Source organism: Oreochromis aureus, linkage group 17, assembly GCF_013358895.1.
Source record: "Oreochromis aureus strain Israel breed Guangdong linkage group 17, ZZ_aureus, whole genome shotgun sequence".
Lineage (NCBI taxonomy): Eukaryota > Metazoa > Chordata > Actinopteri > Cichliformes > Cichlidae > Oreochromis > Oreochromis aureus.
In genome coordinates, this window is record NC_052958.1 from 34405417 (window position 1) to 34428348 (window position 22932).

At 40.6% G+C, this 22932-nt stretch overlaps 1 protein-coding gene across 1 annotated transcript in view; it reads left to right on the top strand.

Moving 5' to 3' along the window:
• The window catches only part of ror1 (receptor tyrosine kinase-like orphan receptor 1), a 135020-nt gene that overhangs the window by 77151 nt on the left and 34937 nt on the right, over nucleotides 1-22932 (top strand). Inside the window, exons 2-3 of the mRNA XM_039601481.1 lie at nucleotides 15780-15842; nucleotides 22486-22776. Of these exons, the coding sequence (XP_039457415.1) occupies nucleotides 15780-15842; nucleotides 22486-22776 (354 nt within the window). The remainder of the gene's footprint in view (nucleotides 1-15779; nucleotides 15843-22485; nucleotides 22777-22932) is intronic.

A 22932-nucleotide genomic window follows, 5' to 3' on the forward strand; every position in this document is an offset into this window, starting at 1 on the left:
GCCCTGTTGCCTCTAATTTTTAGTCCAGTTCTTGTGTAATTTGGCATACCTCAGCCTTTTCTCTGCTTCCTGTCATTAAATGGCTTCTTGACAACCATCCTTCCACTGAGACCATTCCTGATGAGGCTTCAGTGAAGAGTAGATGGACCAAAAGGTCAGATACATCTCTAATTTAGATTGGATTGCTTAGGCTTAAACCTTTCGTGTTTGCTAAAGTATATATTTAGGGCTAAATCAGGTGACCCTGAATCCTCCCTTAGTTATGCTGTAATGGGCGTAGACTGCTGGGGAATTGCCATGATGCATTCTGTGTTTCTTATTCAGCCACCTTTTTCACTCACTATATATTAATAGACCTCTCTGCATTGAATCATACTTATTATTAATCTCTGGCTCTCTTCCACAGCATGTCTTTATCCTGTCTTCCTTCTCTCACTCCAACCTGCCGTGGCAGATGGCCGCTGCTCCCTGAGCCTGGTTCTGCCAAAGGTTTCTTCCTGTTAAAAGGGAGTTTTTCCTTCCCACTGTTGCCAAAGTGCTTGCTCATAGGGAGTCATATGATTGTTGGGTTTTCTCTGTATGTATTATTATAGGGTCTACTTACAAGATAAAGCGCCTTGAGGCGACTGTTGTTGTGATGTATAATTAAAAATTGAAATTGAATTTCCTGTGTCAAATCTTTGCTGGATTATTTTTCTTTTCACCTTGTTGCTGTAAAAATACTAGCTTCTGCATTTTAAAATGTATTATCTTTGACATTTTTTAATAGATTCGGCTGAAGACATGGGAACAAATTATGTGCCATCATATTGTGTTCCAGATGTTTTTGTGTCCATGTACTTAAACACACAGAGACACAACCACACAAAAATGATTAGTTTCCATTCATGTCCCTGAACAAACAACAAACGAATACATTTCATCACAGTTTTAGGAGCTGCGATGAGTCTGTGTTGGAAATAAGGTACATAGCAATCGGTTCAGCCCATTACTCAGAAGAAGAATAATTTAGTCTTTGGAGCCTGAGAGATCTGAACAGGAAATCGTGCAATACAAAAGACATCTTTATGCCTGTAGTGCTCCTTAAACACCTTTTCCCCCAGTGCCACCATCTCCCTATGCTCCTTGCCATCGTCTGGGGTGGAGGTGGATCACTTATGAAGTGTGTTTGTTTGAGAAAACAGTTTATCGGAGGTGGGGTGAGAATGTGTTTGGATAAGCAAACTGGGATGCTTTACGAGATGTGCTTAGTCAGCCCCCGCACCAGTCATTTAGTGGAGCGAGATGGAAATTATGACAAGCTTTGGAAATGTGAGAGTTAATGCTCATCTTTGTCTCTTGTGGCAGATTATGTGTCTTTCTTTGGCACTTTAGCTTCTCTTCTGATTTTTTTAAGAAAAAAATGTAGGTGGTAGGTATGGGAATGGATTTGGAAAGCCTGGATTTCATTTAAGCCCTGTGTTTCATCCACAAGGATTACTTGAGTGGAAGTGTTTTTATAATCAGTGCACAGTTGCATCCAATAAGAATACTACATCAAGATTCCACCCAGCATCAGTTGCTGTTTTTCAGTTGTGTCAGTTGTGTCTTCGAGGCCCCGTGCATTATCCATTATCATTGCATAAATTGTACTTTTCCATGCTGCATTTGGCATCATCTACCATACAACTGTCTCTGCTATGTTACCTTATAAAGCCTCTTCTTCTTTTCCCCCAGTTGCTACTTTTCAGGATTTTTTTTTGTCTTCTTCTCACACACTGAGTCCCAAAATGCTTTTGAAAAATCTTCCGGTATACGGTTCCAATTCCATGAGTTTTCCACATTGTCAGCTTTACCTTATATCATCTTTACAGTTTTCATCACTTACATCTGCTTGACATTTCTGCTTTGTTCTTCTTCTTCACATTTTGTTGCCCCCCCTTCCCCACCCCCACCGGATCTGAGCAAATCCGGAGCAGGTGTCTTCACCTCTCTGTCTGACATCAGAAATGAGACAAAAGGGAATCAAAAAACAGGGTCTCTCTTTCTCTAACACATAGTGTATGATCACATAAACACACACTTTGTCCATCTGGTTTTTTGTACGTGTGTGCACGATGGTAGATTTCATCACAGAAGAATCCATTTTGACAAATCCTCCCCGTTAAAGCCCCTTACCTAAATCCTCTTTTGTAAAATGTCCTTTATTATTTTTTTTTTCTCTTTTACATGTTTGGTAATTTAGTTTCATGTCACAGTTGCGCAAATTAAAATCAAATACTAGTTTTTCTGCGAGCTGAAATTGGATTTTAGTGATACCTTATGAAGCTGCTGACATGCAGATGGGTTTGGAAAAAGGACCAACTGACAGATCCATAGTCCGATCCTCTGGCCCCACAGATTTCCTTTAAAAACATGGAAATACACTGGGGAGGTGTTTTCTAATATTTGTGTGTGTTGGGATTTTGCTTTGGAAAAATTATTTTTTAGCCCATCTGGCCAAATGACCAATGATCTTATGCCTCATGGAGACAGTCAATCTGTCCATAATTCATAAGATTCGCTACTCCTCCAGGAGTATTGGTTAGATTTTAGTAAAACTTGCACACAGTAATCACATAATGGGTCTTTACCTCGACTGTGCTCATGTCCAAGGTCACATTTGTAGTTTTATGGACAATAATCTGTGCTGGATGAACTACTATGTCAATGACATTCTGGTTTTATTTCAATCCTAGCTTTTAGTTTCCTGCATTTGCAATGATAAGGATTATTTATTTAGTATAATTTAAGAAAATGTTAAGAACTTTTGATGATCCCATTTTTTTCTCTATTTTTATATAATAAGTCTTGCATGAAACTTATGGAAAACCACAAAATACAAGCATTCCTTGACCGGTTGGCAACTGGTTGCTGGTGGTTGCTGGCAGTCACTATGTGAAAATAAGCCAGAAACTTTTATAGGATTGCATCAATTTGGGGCATGCCAGTGCAACGATAAGATAAGATAAGATAAGATAAGATAGCCTTTATTAGTCCCACAAAGCATCCTGGGGCAACTGTTGCTGTGATTTTGCACGCCATAAATTGAACTGAATAGATTAAATTGAATATTATAAGTGTCCAGTTACCATGGTAGAACAGTCGAGGCTTGTTGTTTTACATCTTAGATGTATGTGTAATCTGTTTTTTATGTTATGGTTTGCAGTTTAGTCCCCCAGCTCAAAATGATTTTACCACAGTAGCGGAGCGTGTTTTGGATGCCGACAGTCTGCGTTTGTCTCTCTGGCGTGCTTTCGGTTCTTTCTTTCTTCAGATCTTTCCCCATCTCCTTTTCACCACTCATCTTTTTATGCTGTCCCTTTTTTTCTCCTTTCCGTGCTCCTGTCTTCCTCATTAGCTGGCTACCTTTTCATCTAAACAAGTGGAAGAATGCTGGTGCTTATTTTTGTAACCTACAACAAGCAGAGAGTTCCTATAGAGGATCTGCGTGATTGACAGAGAAGCGTGCTGGAAACGCTCAGAGGTTCTCTGTTTGCCTCAGACTCTCACTGTTGGCTGCCAAAAGTCGGTCTCTAATATAGGGCTGGAAAACCAAGAAATAAGAATAACACTGGACATTTTCACTGGAATGAATATTTCTTGCACGCTTGATGTTTTTCTCACACTTTCATCTCTCGCCGTCCTGGTCTCTGCTGCCTCTTTGCCATTACTTGTTGTTTTCATTTTCCCTCCTTTCCCTGTCATACTTTGTTTCTGGCTTGCAGTCAAATTTTTTGTGGCAGAGGCTCTCCTCGAGCGTCAGTCACTGGGAGCTGACTCAGTCATAAGTTGATGGAGACAAGCCTCACACCCAGTTTCCCACAAGCATCCAAGAATTACTACTAAGCACAGTTTATCTGTGGAGTCAGAAGCAGGCACACAGTGGCCTGTGTATCTCACAGATCATATTCAGCACAGTAGTGTTAAAAAGGAAAATTCACAGGCCACAGGTAGATGACTAAAGTACAGAAATGAAGCGTAATCCACGAGTGTTAGCATGACATTTAACATTATGGGGCATATGCAACCATAAAGAAATCATTCTAAGTGATATAATCAGACAGTTTTTTTCAGCCCCTTTCAGATGTGGGATCTGTAACACTGCATGCCTCATAATTTGCTACAGTGACAGCATTCTGGCATTCAAGTGGGCCAGTTTTAATTTTAAGTACCTCACCTTTCTTTCATACCCACAGCAGTGACAGTAGAAGCCAAGTAATATTTTCATATGCACAACACTGAAAATCAATACGTGCATACAAGCATGACAACAAACAGCGTAATTTGGGTAGTTTTAAGTTGCGTTGAATATGGAGGTATGGCAATGCATTCATACACACTTGACTCACCGTAAAATAAAAATCAATTGCAGCTATGTGCTGCTAATACATTTTTTGTAACTTAACTGAAGATGCATGGCCCTTTTTATTTTTGGAGACGCTTGCAGATGGAACTGATGCAGCAGGTTTGTAATAATAGGTGTAAACTGCAGGAAAAGGGAAAAGTAAAAACAGCTTGAATAAACCAAAACTTCAGCTTTCATCTTTAATCTGATGTGCCCTAACTGAATTGAGATATCAACACGTGCTGGAGATGTTTTGCTTGTGCCGGTGTGTCTGTCTGCACTTGCAGCAGATAGACATGCAGAGTCACAGACTGTCATTCAAAAGCGGAAATTGTAATCTTGTACTTGCCTGTGCACACGACTGCAGCAAGCAGGATTGCAGTCTGTCTGTGCTTAAAAAGAAGATAAATGGACATCTTTAGGTTTATGAAGACGTTTTGCCTCTCGTTCAAGTGAGTCAACGACCCTCACAACCATGTGTAAACTAGGGGTTAAATATTTGGGATGCTCTGCTAGTTATTTTAGAACTGAAAAGGCCTCTTGGATGAGAGGTGTTGTGACTTTTACGAAAAGTGATGGAGCTTTCAGATTCTGGAAAGCGAAAGGATGCCTGAAAGAATCCTGTGTGTAAAATTGGTGATTTCCATTTAAAAAGCACTTAAAATGATGTGAGTAATTAGTATTTTTATTTTCTAATTGATGAAAATGCAAACTGAGAAATGCAAAACTTCTATTAAGTGCACTATTCGGGTCCCAGAGTTTTTGAAATGATGACTATAACACGAGTGAGGAGGTACAGACAGACATAAAGAACAGTTTTTTGGAATGGTGCCCGGCCCAACTGTTGTCACATGATGTCTAAATCTGAGTCACGTTTGAAATCTGACGGCATCATCCTGTTCTTCCCAGATTCCATCTGTGCTGGCCTCTCATTTCAAATTTGTCATCCTGAAGGAATTTAGGACTGCTGTCAGTGAGCTCATGGAGTGTGTGTGTGTGTGTGTGTGTTTGCCTGGCTTCACCTGAGCACTCATACAGATCCCCCCCAGCTCCCCACCCATTTGTAGAGGCTGGCATGTAACATGGCATGGCTATTATTCACACCATTCAGACTGTTGGCACACATGATACACTTTTAGCAGAAAAGTCACGTTGAAAAGCCAAGTGAGACGTCTGTATTCATGTCCTACTTGCAGACAGCCCGACTGGCTTTGGCTTTAGGTCTTAAATCTTAGATTCCCCCTATGACCCTTGACAGGCGCTTCAAAAATGGATATAAAACATACATCTGCGTTTATGTTTTATGTCCATCCATTTATGTTTCATATCTGTATTTCGGTGCTCTTTCTGCACAGTGTGTGATGTCTCTGTTCACATTCCGCGGAGAGATGAGCAGACAGATTACGTCAGGGTCGCAGCGCTCTGTCTATCTGCTTGAAGGCGATCACTTTTTCCAGAAAGCTGAGCTGTTGTGCACACACTTGTGTCAGCTCTGCCAGGTGAAAACAGATGAGCCTCACAGTAGGTGGTAACATGCTCATGCACATTCCTCGCTAGTCTGCTTACATCGGTGGTAACAGGAGCTTGGGGGAGCCTCGCCCAAAATGGACTAACCAGGCCTTAAAGATCAGCATGGTTTCCGTTACAGGGACAGCAGGGGCTCTCGCGTCGGCCTGTTTAGCCCGTGGGGAAGGACCTCTGCAGAACCATCAGCACAGCACGACGCTACTTAAAAAGTTTCTTTTATGACAAAACAGTGGAATATAAAAGATGCTTCGCGCAGCTGGCCTTGCAATTGAGATGGAGACCTTTCTGTGTCAAGTTTGCATGTTGTGGGTTTTTCCTCGACCTTCTTCAGTTGCCTATCATATTTCAAAGACTGGCAGCAGTAGTCTGGTGTGTTGGGTCAAAATTCTGAACACTTTAAGAGACTAGTACTTTTTTGATGTTGCTCTGTGTCAAATATGTGCACTGATTGCAGAATAACCACATAAAAAGTATATCACTGTCAAAAAAATATGATTCCAATAGTGTAGTTAGTCACAAGTGCTATCCTTGTGTTTCCTGTATATTTCCTTAATATTACTGCAAAATACTATCAGTATACATTATATGGTCTTCTTGCACTTGGTTGTTTTGCTTTTTTTTTTTATTCTTGGAGGGAAGCTGCATGCAGTGCAGTCTGCTTAACTTTTGTGGGGTTAGACAGAGGAGTCCTGAAGAACTTGAGATGATGTTGGATTTCTGGTTTAGATTAAAACCACAACTAGATAATTCCAACTAACGGTTTAAATTCCCGTTTTGCTTTTCACCTGCAGAGAGTTCAAAGTTCAGTTTCTCCAGCAGGTTCAAAAGAGCATCTGTCTTAGGAACGTTGCATCACAGTTTACTCAGCTTCATTCACAAGCTTTTTGCTATCAAGTGTCAACTGTTGATGTGAGCTTCACACTGCCAGATCATTTTTTGCTGAACTGACATCTTGAGCACTTTTACTTGTTCACATGTGTAACCTCCAGCTTCTTTACGGTGTGCTTGAAGTTGATCATAAGTGGGACATACCAATCTATCACAGGGTCAACACACAGAGAGACAAACTATGATTTACACTCATGTTCACATGTAAGGCCATTGATGAATCATCAGTTAACCTCAAATACATGTTTTTGGGCATGCAGAGTCCACACAGAGAGGCCTCAGCCAGAATCTTTTAGCTGCTAGGAGGCAGTGCACTACTGTGATGCCTGCAAATCTGACGTTTTTTTATAACATACAAATCAAAGCTGGTGACTGTTATGTGTGCGCAACAAATACATCTTGTCCCTGGAGAAATGATCGCACTACTCTCACTTGAAATAAGTGAAGTAAATTGTACATGATCTCAGAAATTATTTATAATTCCCCAAATAAACAAAGAAATTAACCTTTACACGAAATTTATTATGAATGTCCTATCAGCCAAAGCAGTAATTCCACTTTTAGTATTCTTAACTTAAATTAAACAATTTTCCCTGTTTAGCACTTGGTCTTTTCTTTTTTTGTGTGTTGTGTTTTTTGTTTGATGGGAAGCAATGTGCCTTTTTTTCTCCACAATTTTTTACATGTTGGAGCAAATGTCTGCTGCAACATGAGCCCTTCCTGTTGTTGCCTATTGTTCTGATCCAAAAAGGCCTCTGTCATGCTGCCTCCTGTCATCTACCTCCTCAAAACCTCCCTTCCCAAGCCCAGCTTGCTTTTCCTCTCTCTTGTCTGTCTCACCCCTGTCTTTGCTCTTATAAGGTTACAGCGCAGTACTTTCAAATGCAATGCAGGTGTGTGTGTGTGTGTGTGTGTGTGTGTGTGTGTGTGTGTGTGTGTGTGTGTGTGTGTGTGTGTGTGTGTGTGTGTGTGTGAGAGAGAGAGAGAGAGAGTAAGTAGTTCCTGTGCTCTCGGCCCCATAATGTCTTCAGTAAATGCTTCCTAAACAGGCCTGCTTTTATATCTTTGTACGCTTTAGTCGAGCTTGGGAACAAACACCTGCACACAAGGAGCCAGGTGCAGCTATACAAGCACACACACATGTTCACACACACACACACACACACACACACACACACACACACACACACACCATCTCTCTAATGGAATCAGTTTCACCTTATTTTAGGTTTATTATGATTTTGGTCATACCATTACTTCCATTTGTAATAAAAATTCTAAAATGACTTTACCAACATCATTTATTCCAGCTTTGATAAACTGTACATTGCATATAAATGTCGGCAAATTCAAATCTGCATGAAGGATTACTTTACTCTTCTCTTACATGAGTAGAGGACAAGTTCAAAACAATGCAGACCACATAAGTGCCTGCATGTTTTGAACAGTGTTGTGTACTCTGAGTACAAACCTGCTGTAAGTAACTGAAGGCTTAACCTGAAACGTGTCAACTTGAGTTACCATTACCCACTACTTGTTTGTGTTGCCTTTTTCTCTCTTTGCTCAGGTTACCAGATTCTTAGATGTCAACAGTTTTTCTCTGTGGTTTCTAAACTGTCCAGCCAACATAAACCTGCACTCCGCTCAGTGGGACAGAAGCCAGCTTCTTAAAAAGTCGATTTTACGAGCGGTTCTCTTACTGAGGTTTTTTTTTGGAGGGTTCTCCTTTTTTATTTCCTCTCTTTCTGTCGTTTCTCTGCGCTCACATTTTCCAAGTCATCTTCACTCAATTTATCTGTAATTGCCTTGTAGTCCCTCACTTTTCCTCTCTCCCTCACTTCTCACCACTCTTTTTCTTCACTGCCTGTTGCCATTTAAAAAAAAAGCACTCTGTATTCGCTGCAATCCCTGCTCTGTCACAGTGTTTGTAACTACTTTTCATTCATTTTCCAGTCTGAGAGTCTGAGGCTAATAATTCATTAAGGATCACTGGAATATTAGCTGTTTTACTCAAACTTTTTATTGTCTAAAACTCCACATTTTTGAAGAGTAGATGACATAAAAATTTCACAGCTACTTCCTTTGTGTAAGTATGCAGGGGATGAGTTGAGTGGCTTTTAGGGAAAATTAGAGCATTTAAAGGAGACGTGCTCAGTACTAGCTTTGTGTTTGTTTGTTTTTTCCTGGACTCTAGGAGACAAACTTTGCACAATTCAGAATTCAACTAATCTAAAACCCCAATTCCGTGTAAAATGCAGATGAACACAGAACCCAGTCATCTGCCCATATTTTAGAACATAGAAAACATCAAACTAATCTCTCAATTCGAAATGATTCCAATGATTCCATCCAAATGATTGTTAGGTCAGAGAAGATCACTGTATTTCTTCATCATGTTACTATAAAGATACAGTTTTTTGTAGATTGGTGATCCCATCCCATCTTTACTTCTGAAAAACTCTCTATGAAGCTCATTTTATACCCAAACATGTTACCGATCTGTTTCTAGTTAACCTCCACTTTTTTCGTTTCAGTATAACTTACATTTCCAGCCTCCTGTTGCCCCCATCCTAATTATCTTAGAGAGGGGTATTTATATTTTTCATTAAATACTAAAATGTCTCATTTTCAACAATTCACATATATTTTTAGTATGAATAAAACACGGGTTTGTGAGATTTGCATTGCATTGTGCTTGGGGTTACAATACACGTTGATTCAGTAGCTGCTTTCCTTCCTTCTTTTTGTTGCCTCTTAAACAGAAGGTTTGACCAGCAGGTTGGTGGGGCTTCTGTTTCCACAGCTGGAGCGGTGTGTTCAAGAAGACCACATTAAGGACATCCTCTCTCTTTGACATCACAGAGACAGAACAGGAATAGAAACTTGCTGAATGGAAACAGAGACCTGATGAAGACAAATTGTAGAAAGAAATAATTATAATTCCTCATCTGTAGCTTTCATCTCTTAAAGGCAGAAATATGTCATAGTTGCACTGTGAAAATGGTCGGTTTCCCATTATTCCAGTTAACCCCTGAGTTAGGTCAGTTTTCCAGCTAATAGGGATGGAAGAGGGCCTTGGGAGAGGCCCTAATAACAGAGTGGGAGAGCTCATACATCAGTCTCACTCACCACACCAACCACCCTGGCTCCAAACACAGCCCCCCAGACCATATAACAGCATATTAGTTGCTACGCATAACTGCTCAAATTGAACATTTCTGATTTGGTTCACCCTGTGAGGCACCCAGTGTCTCATTTTCTTCTTAGCTCTCTGTTAATTCTTTCCTTTTCCTCATTCCCAAGCCTTCGAGTTTAAAGATTTGCACTAATTGCAATATGCTGCTGCGACAGTAAAGTCACACCAATTTCGGAGAGCTTTATGGGGGTTAAGCCTGTGTCCCTGCCTGATTTTTATCATCGTAAGCCAAATACAGCTGGATGGGGATCAGAGGCTGCTCTCATGGAATTTTCTGTGTGGAGATTTGATGTCTGGACTTCTCAGAGGCACCTTCACGTTAACCATTTACTGCATATTTTGCTACTAGGAGTGGCACTCAGTTGCAAATGAAAGAGCACATTCCAAAGCTTTAACGTGAATAAAGTATGACAAAGCAGCCAAGAAGGGAACTTGATGCTCTTATAAAGATTGTCACGTATCCAGAATTTTGATGGGCATTCACTGCCATACCAGAATTGAATTTTTTAAAGTGTCACTTCTCACATGCTATGGAAAATATGTTCACAGTTTTATTTTTCCAAGTGATATTTTCAAGTCCAAATGCTTGCCTTCAACAGTACTTAGAGGTAAAAATGTTTTCAACAGTTGTGATAATCATCACTATAATAAAAACCAATGGGAAGATATGGAAATCTGGAAAATCTGGAAAGTAACTTGTGACTATTGAAATGGAAGTGATTTGAAACTGCAGAAGCTTAAAGGTAGCTCGACTCTTGTAGTACAAAACTTGCATCCTGATCTTATCCCTATTTCAGATGCCTAAATGTGAAGGGTAGAAATATTATCAAAATGTGACCTTTATGCTGTCAAGGTGTCTCTTCTATGTTGTGCCATGCATTTTTGGAGTGGCTGAGACACTTCATAAATGCAACAGCTTCACACGAAACCTCTGCTGATAATGACCAATAGCCTGATAATAACCAAGAGGCACATGATCAATACTACGTCAATTTCCCACTTAAGGGACAACTCCAACTAAGGCTTACATACCTTGGACTCTCCACCAAGCTTCTCGGACGAGAGGTGAAATGTTTTTGAGAAACTTAAAGAAGTCCAGTTGTTTTTGTTTCCAAGCTCCTTAGATCACTTTGATAGGTACACATTGCTAGGTCTGGGTTGAACCTCCTTTTGACTTTGAAAATTCTTCGAGGCATAGATTCAATCTGCTGCTGGAAACGTTTCTCCAAGATTTTGGTTCATATTTACATGATAGCGTCACACATTTGCAGCAGATTTGCGTGGTGCACATCTATGATATGAATCTCTGCATCTCAAAGGTGCTGTATTGGACTGAAATCTGATGACTGTAGAGGCCATTTGAGTACAGCAGACTCACTGTCACGTTCAAGAAAGCAGTTTGAGATGATTTGAGTTTTGTGAAACAGCATTTTGTTCTACTAGAAGCAGCAATCAGAAACTGGGAAGATATGCGTAGGGTTTAAACTCTTGATAGAAGGCAGGATAGGATAGGATATGCCAAATTCTCATCATACCATCCGAATTTCGTAGCAGAAATCAACACTCATTAGACCGGACAACATTTTTCCAATCTTCTGTTATCCAGTTATGCTAAATCCATGTGAACTGTAGCCTCAGTTTCCTGTTCTTAGCTGAAAACAGGGACACCTGGCTGTACTCAGTCTGCGTCAGAGTTTGACATGCTGGGCACTCAGATGAGTTCGTCTAAATACCTTGGTTGTTACAAGTTACTGTTGCCTTCCTATCAGCGCCAACCAGTCTGGCCATTCTCCTGACCACTGGCATCAACAAGGCATTTCCGCCCAGAGAACTGCTGCTCACTGGATATTTTCTCTTTTTCTGACCATTCTCTGTAAATCCTAGAGATGGTTCTGTGGAAAAATCCCAATAGATCAGCAATTTCAAAAATAGTCAGATCAGCCTGTCTGGCACCAACAGCCATGCTGCATTCAAAGTCATTTAAATCACCTTTCTTCCCCATTCTGATGCTCGGTTTGAACTTCAGCAGGTTGTCTTGAGCATGTGTACACGCCTAAATGTGGGTGGAGTTTTCTGTCATGTGATTGGCTGATTATATATTTGTGCTAACACAGGTACCTTTACCTGATATATATGTTCATGTGATATTTCCTGATGGGTGCCAACACACAAAAAATAGGTTGAGTTTGTTGAAACTCCATATCTCTGTTTCCCTTCTCATGACTATTTTCCGATCTGCCACCTCAGTAATTTAAAACTTTGGCAACTCTGAGACAATGTTACTGGAAACAGCCTGTTCATGGTTGAAAGACTTGGCCCTGGTACACATATGTGCATGATTTCTTCCTCCCTATATTATAATGCAAGCAATGCTTTTGTTCTTTTTTTGGTTATTCATATTGACAGACAGAGGTCCACTTAACATATGGGTCTTGCAGTCAGTATCCAAATCATGATTCAATCAATGGCCAGAAAATGGCCACAGCTGATGAAACCTGGGATCTAAACTGACACAAGCACTGTGATGGTTCCTATTTTTAGGCCCTTTTTAACAAACAGGGCCAAACAAACATTAGAAAGCTAATCTCAAAATTGCTCTGCATTTTCTCCTAGATATTTCAGATGATTGTCTTAATGAAAGAGAACAGATGTGATCTCTTTAAAGGGGGACACAATGTGGGAAAAAATGAAACACAGGAAGTAATGAGCAGACCTTAGACATAACAGCAAAATCACTGTGCACAAGTGTTTGTTTTTGAACAAAATTATAAACTTCAAATCTTTCTGGAATGATAACGTTTTTTTTCTCAGAAGTACACAGTTGTGCCTCCTTTTTTATAAACGAGTACTTCTTCCTCCTCCCCCTTCTCTCACTAGATTCCCACGACCATCCACTTCTATTGAACTCTCACCTGGCTGCCCTTGGCTAGCTTTGTGTTGGTGAAGCTAGTGAGCTGCGACGTTCACTCTCCTCTGTCCTTTGTAAAGCACAGAGCTCCAGACTTCTTAGACTAACAGTAGAGAACACAGAGTAAATTTAGACTCACCGTGGGGCCGGGACATGCTATAAGACACTGTTAGTAGCCTCCTGGAAGAAACCAGCAAGTCATTCTAACTCCAAAAGTGCAGAATAGCTTGTGGAATCAGGTAGCACTACAGAAGAACTACTAATTTAGTGAAGAGACACATTTTGATTGTATGTCTGCCCTCTGGGTTTGCTACATTTCTCTAACAGTCATGAACATAACACCCATAACTGCGAGCCTGTTGTTGTGAGCCTGTTGCCAAGCTTCCAGACTCCTCACTAACAGGTGCTGAGGCCCAAAGCGCTGCTCATTAACACAGTTCATTTCACAAGCACCACCACATAGTCGTTACCATCCTGACACATTATCACCCAATTAACGTGACCCTGTGTCAGGCTCCTGGTGCTGTTTGTCTGCAGACTTTCTCTCCTCGACTGTCACCCTGCATGCCACGCACTGTCAGTTTTCAAGTTGTTAATTCAAAAATATTTATGACATGTGTTCAGGAATTCTGTATTTTTTGTGTGTACGTGTGAAACAAATGCACCATGTGTATAGTTAAGTTTGCAGCCAGTTCTCAGCTGTGTCCATGCACATGCTTGCATTTTTCCGTCCGTTTGTGACTTTAGGTTACTTTCCCAAAGTTGGATGGCAACCATTTGCCTGTTCATCATGCTAAACTATCCCAGCCTGCACCAAAACACACAGAGTCACACACTGTTGTAGTTGGCTAGAACTGTGGGATGTTGTATGTGAACTGAAAGTTTGTCAGCGGTCTGGTGCCCTGAGAATCAATGAAGGTAAAACTGCTTAGAGTTCTTTGCCAGTCCTTCATCTTTGGCTGTTTAATTTGTTAGGACTCACCTATGACCTGCAGCACTGCACTCTGAAGCTGATTTTCTATCTCTTCTCCTCAGTAATGAAAAGCAGAGAGCAGCTCTGTCTTCAGCTGGTAATAAGAGCGCATTAGGTCCACATGGCTTGTTGATAGGCTCCCTGTTGTACACCCAAACCTTTGATCTGCACTAGCAAACGTACAGTGTTATCACCACGGTTATTTTACATTTAAGAAGCAGTGTGTTTGTGTCTGTACACAGTATTTTACATAGAAAAGTTTCTCCAGAATTGTGGTTAAGTATTGTTTAAATGTAGGTCCATGCTACTGGCTTAGAAAGTTTGAGTCTGTGACCCTCTTTTTACTGTGTCACTACCATATGTAACATTTGGAAATAGCTTTCAGGTGTAAAGAATGCAGCTGTAAAGCTGATTGTTTTTGTTTTTTTTAAACTAGCTGTTGTAAACACAAGTCAAGTTACCTTGATGTTTTGCAGGAACGTGACAATAATGATCACAATGTAGGGTCAAGTGAATTAGGCCCAGCCGCACAGGCCTAGAGACTCGTCCATGACCATCTGGCAACCACCAGTCATGTGTTCCCCGACTACTGTTGAATGGTTGTTGGAGGTTGATGACAGTCTCTGGGAAATCAATTGCTAAAGCCCCAATGACATAGGCCTGCAGAATGGTCAGTCATCCAGTGGCAACCACAGGTTGATAGAGAAAAAAGTACAACCCCCAACCGGTTGGCAAAAACCTCTTTGTAATTGCTTTGGTCACGAGAAGATTGTTGTTTGCATGAAACATGATAACTTGGGCCCAAACACTCACCAACTACTCTCTGAAAAGGAGGGAAATTGTAAAAAGTGTGACACAAACTGCAAACTGTGACTCGCTTTCAAAGTAAGTTTTTTTTTAAACATGTTGGCTGCAGTGCTGCAGCCCAGCTTTCACTCTAAAAGAAGGCATGTTCCATTTCTGATTTGGCAGATGTCCTCTACTTCCACTTTATGATCTACTTTTTGAGTATCGCTACATACAGCAAAACAGTAGTGTTTGCAGGCAAATCAGCATCTTCCACGCTATTTGCTAGCAACCGAAGCAAGCTTAAGGAAGTTTTTAGTGTAGCACCCTCTTTGTGACCAATCTCACCTAGCAACAGTCAGGAACCTCCAATAAGGACTCACCCACCAGTTGGGGAACACAAACGTTTTGCTTGCAACGTGGTTTTATCAGTGGAGTAGGTGGACTCTACCAGTGAGTAAAAAGTTATCTACCCTTCTCTCATCATGTCTTGTTTCAAAGCACCAGGATGGTGAGAGTCTTCATTTTAAGTGTCAGGCCTCAAGTGGGTACTTGGCTGTGTTGACTTTTTATAAAAAGCCTGTTACATTGTTACATTTTGTATACAGTTAATTATGTTGTGCCTAAATTCAAACAGATATCTGATACTGAAAACTTGCTTGAAAGGTTCCAATCATTTGGAACCTTTCACTGAGTTTCCTCACTAGTCCTCACTGTGCCCCAGGGTGGCTGTGGCTACAACATAGCTTGCCATCACCAGTGTGTGAATGTGTGTGTGAATGGGTGGATGACTGGATATGTAAAGCGCTTTGGGGTCCTTAGGCACTAGTAAAGCGCTATATAAATACAGGCCATTTAGTTGCTGCTTTTTGTAAACATTTGTAAACATTTGCAGCTTGTTGAGACTCCGACCACAAATAAATTGTCTATGTTATAAATACTAAAAACACACAAAAGCATCAGATACAACCCATGTTAATGCTAACTGGTAGTTAGCATTAACATCAACATCATCATCATTTTGCTAGTGGGAAATGTATGTAAGACATTAACTCTTCAACCTTTTAAAGCATTTAATGTTTAAGCATTTAAAAATAAGTTTTGCTTTTCTAATTTTCATTTCCTCTCTTCACAGGATCTGAGTTCCCCCAAGATCCCATTATGCAAGCTGCCACTTTGTGGAACACTTCAAGTGATGGTAAATGCACACCAAATACACGCATACACACACACACAACACAGATAACCCATGCATGACGTTCTTAACAAAGCTCACTCTGGCAAAACTATGGGCACATCTGTTAGAGGCAACATGATGATCACATGTTCATAGTTCAAATTAACACATGCAGTGTTGAACTGTAACCCCACATGTGCTGTTGAAATTACTTTAAATGAAGTGTTAAAAATTACACATCCTCCACATGGTTGACTTCAGCAACCCAGACACCCACTGTAGTGTAAGGCAGTAGGGCGGATAATTGACAGAACAAATTGCACATTGATCTACTCAACATATGGGAATATAGCCACAGGAGCATTGTATTTCTTTATTTTTCCATCTACTCTTTCTTAAGTGGAAAATACCAGTGTAGTCTCAAAGGTGCTGCTGCTTTTAGTGCCTCTTCTTACACTTTGCATTTTGACCTCATGTTTTTACCAACATTCGTGGGCTCTGGAGACGTACTTGAGTACTTCTGAGGTCTTAAGTTTTCATCACAATGAGCCCAGTCCTAACCCTAACCCTGACCCTCGACAATTAGAATATGTATTTTTTTTCTTTATATTAAATTGTTCCACAAAGTGTTGGCAATCTAGGAACAAAGAGAACAATCAGCCCAAATGACATGCATCAATCTGTTCAGTTTTTTGTCCAAAAATGCCTGTGTTTGTTTTTCTCCAAAATATTGGGATGGAGTTAAGGACAACATATGACTTAATTTTCCTTCGCACAGCATCCATTTTTTTCTTTGTTGCGTCTTTAGCTTCAAGCATATATGGAGCCCTGGGTGGGCTTGTTTGTTAGAGCTGGCCAAAACACTTGGCTTCACAGAGGAACAGCACAATAACTCTTGTGGTTCTGCACTGCATAATCAGTGTACTCCACAGTGCTCTCATGTTTGATTTGCACAGTTTTCATTTCATAAACGCAGGTTATTGACATTATATAAACAGAGTTGGACACTGATTCAATCACTTGTCTCTGATTTTTCTTTCTAAGCAGTCGTCTTAAGGATGGAACTGAGCTTCACCAGATTGTCTTCCTTCCTTGGTTACTTTGATATTTTTCCCAAATAAACATTATTCCTTTATTTCCATTTCCATTATTCTGATTCCTGTACTGCTGATATGAAGAACATTTTAAAGTAAAAGGTCTCTTCGTAACTCCCAGAAAATTTGCTGTCGCAAATTTGCTTGTTTGAGCATTGTAATAAAAAATCGATTGCTGACCAACACACAGGCCAGGTAACTGTGAGTGACCTGCTGGCAACATTAGGCCACTAGGAAGAAAAAATTTATATTCCACAACTGGTTGCTGAAGGTTGTTGGAGGTTGCCTGCTGTCGCTAGGGGAAGTCGGTCACAGGGAAGGGGCTGCATCAAAAACCTCCATATGATTGCTTTGGCTGCTTGCAGATAGCATGGAAGGTGCTGACTTGTCTACATACACTATCATTTTGCTCTCTGAACTAAAGCAATGCTTGAGAAACTGGATCGCAAACCAGAAATGGAGAACATTTTCCATCTGAAGCTAACACATATCAGAATTCACAACTTTCACTTTTCCCGTTTTGACTTCAAAAGCAGCAGCAGTTTCAAAGTCATTCAATAACTTAAGACAAGTCATTGTGTTCCACTGCAAGGACCCTGTAATTTACCAGCAACCAAAGCCATTGCAAAAACGCTTTAAGCACCGTCTACCTCTTGGGAACTAATTTCACCTAGCAACAGCAAGCAGTCTCCCGCAAGAAATCTCCAGAAATCACTTGCAACCAATAAGGGAATACTCATTTTTCACCAAAGAATGAATTTCCAAGCAGTCACAAACTGGTCTCTAGACCTGTGTTGGTAAAGACACTGGTGAATTGCTGCCCTGGATTCATGTGTTCAATGACAAGTCCAATCCTTTTGCAAGAGAACAAACTTATCAGTAAGTATGATGTGTGTAGGATGCGATACGTTTCTGGGTACTTTCTCAACATCTTTGCCCATATTTATCAGTTAAATTGCACCCCCTCTCCACAGTTTATCTTTGGCTAAAAGAGCAAACAGCTGCCTCCCACAAAGACACACTGACTGGAAAATGCTCAACTTAAAGTTTGTATTTAACTCGAACCTTAGTTTGGCTCTCTCATTTTGTCTGGTTTGCTTAATTCATCTCTTGAAACTCCAACTCTCCCACAGCATCCTTCCCACAGAAAATTCTGTGTACACAAAAGCAGACACACACTAGTTTCTGGACAAGACTGAGCAGTTTAGTGAAGATGATGATTATGTTGACCAATCAAGGATTTTTCAAAAACAGTCATAAATATAATGAGATCCAAACAAATCATCCAGAGAGCTTTATTTTTCCACATCATCAAATATGAAAACCTATAAACGTAAAATATCTGTGTATGTGTTTGTCATTTAGTGCTCAGCCCTCCTGTGCTTACATCTGTTTCTTATCTGATGGATGGAGGGTGATTGCACCCCTTGTTTTGTCTGCAGGCGGGAATGGTTTTGATTGACCAAACAGGCACAATTCAGGTAGCGTGGCTCTATCAGTATGCATCAGTAGCAGGAAGTTATCGTGCTGAAAGAGGCTCATTACTGGGCTGAAATCGGGGGTGATGATAGTTTACTGAACTCATTTCCCTCCAGGCTTTCTTTCATTATTGCTCTCTGTTTCTTTGTTTCATTTTGTACCCATTTTTTTTCTTTACTTACTTCCTTTCCTCTGTTGCTTTGCTGGAGAGTGACCCAGCTTTAATTAACTTCACCTTTACCCACAGCTGAAAGCTGGAAGCAGTATAGTGCAAGGCCCTCAGTGTATCTGCTGAATATGTTTAGTTAGCTGTGCAGCCATTCATGTTTCTGAACCTGCGTTTTGTTGACAGGAGCCCGACGGTCACACCCTTACTGTATGTATGTTCACTGAAACCATATAGAATGCAATGTCGTGAAAAGGTATTGAGTAATGTGTGCAATTTTTGAGCACGTATAGTTTGTCTCCTTGGCGGTTGTGTGGGTGTGCGGGTGTTTACATATATGTGCCTGCATGTGAGTGTTTGATTGTGCAAAAACTACTGCAAGAAAATGCAGGCTGATGACAGGGCACCATTTAGCTCCCCTGCCACATTAAAGGGACAGTCCGCAGAAAGGGTTTGAGTTTCAGCATCCTCCTTGTGCCAAATACCACAACACTCACCACGGGACAATTACATACAGAGTGGCTTTGTTACACAGGCATTGGCAGGACATCTTTCTCCTCCTTCTCTTTTTTCCTCTTGACCTCTCTTCTTTTGTCTTCTCCTCTTGTCTCTTTTTCTTTTTTCACCCTTCATTCTGCTCCCCGCTGCTTTATTATGAGATATTATAACGGCTAATGAAGTGTGCAGGCACACCGCTCCAAAGAGCATTTTTATTTTCCATCAACTCAACTAATGAAAGTTCATGGAAGCAGTTTTACATTAGGCACCAGCCCCTTGTCAATGGAAAAGCAGTAATACGACGTAGTCCACTCACTAAAACAGGGTTGCCAAGCATAAGGCGCGGGTGCCAGAATCAGCCCACCAAAGACTCCGATCAGGCCCAATGGATACCTTTGGAAATTTTGAAGGAGGGTATAAATTTTGGACTGTTAACTGTGTTTTCATACATTTGAAAGTATTTCCTCACCAAGGGCATTCATACAACACCTAAGTAATAAAGTCATAGATAAAAAATTAAATGACAGAAAAGTTCCAATTTCAATTTAAAATTGAAATGGAAAAATATTGGGCATTTTCTTTGAATCAACAGTAAAGCTGAGCAGTGAGCTACCAGAATATTTTCTAGCTGTTAAAATTATACTTCTATGCCTTATATTAAGATATCTGAGGTGTTAAACTTGTTCACACTGACTGAAAGGGGAAACTTGAGTGGTCCGGCCCACTTGAGATCTAAGTGGGTTGTATGAGACCCGGGATTTGACATCCCTGAAGTACGAGATTACTGACATTCCAACATTCAGTACAGACAGAAATCATAAAAATTGCAGTAAAATGTAAACTACGGAGAGAAACAGAGCCCGAAGCAAACCAAGTATCAGGAAATAGGCACATTATGCCAATAGCGTAATTATTTCTCCTTAAGTTTAAAAGCTGTCTAACTGCTTTAATGAACGCTTTCAAACTCATAATTACTTTTGAGAAACAAATCAGCAACAAATTCCAGATCGTTTTCTTCTCTTTAACTGGTTTATGGACTTCCAGTGCATTTTCACTGACCGGCAGTGATAGATTGCACCACACTTGAGGTCAGAGCACATTTTTACCTTTTGCAGCCGTGAGATGGCTAATGCAACAAATTGAGTATACACAGCGCTCCACAGTGAAGTTCAATAAGAAAATATCATTGCCTAATGTGCGTGAAACTGGACTTAACAGACACGGAACGTAATCTCGCCACCGATCTCGGTATGTTTATGGTCGTCTCATGACTTTTAAGATCGTTAGAAACGGTAACATAATTGGATTGGACAAATTCAATTTAAAAGTAAAACAAAACACGAAGTAGCAAAACGGCTGGATAAACAAGTTATGAAAGCCAACAAGTGGCACGCGGAGACGGCTTCACTCGGGGAATATTTTCTGTTTGTGTGTGTCGTTGTCATAGATAAATATGAAACAGGTTCACAGCTTTCAGCAAAGCCCGGTGACACATACATTGTGTCTACGTGATGTCATGCTAAAGCATTTCCAGTTTTTATGTGTGGAAATGAAGTGCACACATCAGCGGTGAGGTGGAGGAGTAAATAAAAAGGAAAATTGGATGAAGATTTACAGTCATTGTTCCAGCTGACTTTAAAGCATCGACCTCCTGAAGGGTTTGAGCTCGCTGCTGTAATGTTGAGATACAGGACTGTGTAGAGCACATAGAGAAAAGAGGTCATATTAAGGTGGTGAAAAATGGGGAGAGGAGATGGTGGTGGGGTGGTACTTGTTAGTACCACAGTGCTGTGTTAAGCCGTCGGTCTTTATGGAAGAAGCTGTGAGTGTGTGTTCTACAACCTGCCGAGCACATGCACAGAGATAGAGGCCATGTGCTCAGGTTGATGCGATGAAGCTCAATATGTAGGTGGACACCTTTTGCTTGATTGCAGCTTTCGTCTTATATCATACACGTTTTACTAAGTTACACGACACATTCTTCTGCCTGACTGCCCCCTCCAACTTTTGTACAGACACTGCATGAATCATTCCACACACCACAACATGGGATGCTCATAGTGAAAGAAAGCTGGCCCACGCTCCAACCCTAGTAAAGTTTATTCAAACAAGGCTGTAATATGATTGAGCATGTTCGCCCCCATAGATGTAGATGTTGATACGGTTAATTTTCTGACCGCTCAACATTTTTCTGTTAACATTCCGTGGAAAACCTTGAAGTTAATCTTGCATGGAATACAGTAGTAAAAATCTGAGTGCTGGTGTACTCGCACAAGTAAGTGTGCGCCTCTATTTATACCCATCAACCTCTCTATTCACACACATTCATTTTTCATTTGACTGGTATTTGAGATTCTCCTGTATATGCTTCTCCTCATTTGTTTGTCTTGGCCAGTTTGTGTAACCAGGAGCATTTCTGCATACCTAACACAGGTTTTGGGGTTGAGAGAACTTTCCAGAGGTTTTTCATGACATTAAGACCAATGTTTTTCCTGCACATTAAACTCTTAGGTGGCCCTCCAGATAGTTTTTTTTTTTACTGACCAACTTAAGGGGAAAAATACGGTTCTGGATTGAATCACAATTTAGTTCATCTTTGTATTGCAGAGTGTTCTAGTAGCGTTACCCTTCGTGAATTGGTTTCGATGGCAAGGCACTTTTTGCTTGCTGTAATCATTCCTCTCATTCATAACAGTAATCAAGAGCTGTTTGTTTTGACTGTTTGAAAACAGGCACGAAACACTGGGAACCAGTCGTTTTAAATTTGATTCTTCTTTTTTTCGAAGACCGCAACGCAGGTGATATTGCCTCATGAACTCATACACATAAATCTGAGGGGGAAACCCTCTGGCATCATACAGCCATGATGAAAAGAGAAATTAGGTGTCACAACAGTGGCAACCACAAAATAACTTGTGAAACCAGGCTCTGAATATGTGTGTCTGAAAACACGGAGTTTGTTTTACCGCATTTCTTTTTCACACAGCAGCATGTTTTATTTAATATCTGGCTCTGAGGTAGTATAGTAAGTGTTGTTTGATTTATGTCATCGTTCTTGGGCTGTGTAGTACAACTTTCTTGATTTTCTTCATTCATGGTATTGTTCGTACATATATATATGTAGATATATATATATATGTATATATATATATGTGTAGCAGGTATAATAAATTGGCTTCAACAGGGCAAATAACAAAAGCCTGCACTTTGCACTTGTTTTTACTGCACTACAAACATCTTTAAGTACATTTAAAAACAACAAAGAAAACTAAATTAATATGTTAAAAATACACACATACATTTCATGATCTGTAAAGAATGCATGTAAAGGGCATTTTTCTTCTATTCACCTCCACATGATCACCATCTGTCTCTTCTTTCTCTCTCTCATATCCTTTTCTTTTATCCTACCTACACTGCCTACCAGGACCTCACTTCATCCACCTTGATGCTCCCATGAACAACATAACCACCTCCGTGGGCCACACGGCCGAGCTTTTGTGTCGTGTCTCCGGAAACCCGCCACCCACTGTGCGCTGGCTCAAAAACGACGCTCCTGTGGTACAGGAGCCGCGGCGGGTCTCCTACAGGTCCACGCTGTTTGGATCACGCCTCCGCATCCGCAGCCTGGACACTACTGACACGGGATACTTCCAATGTGTGGCCACCAACAGCCAGGGCTCTGTTTCCACCACGGGTGTGCTGTTTGTCAAGTTCGGTGAGAAGACTTTGTTACCAGTAGCATCTAAGCATCTGTGCATCTAAAACTGATAAAACAGCCAAACTTTTAAAAACTTACTGCCATCCATTTCCCCCCCCACCTATTTCTATTTCTTTTCCTAGAGATCTGGCTCCTCATAGCAGCACTCATCTC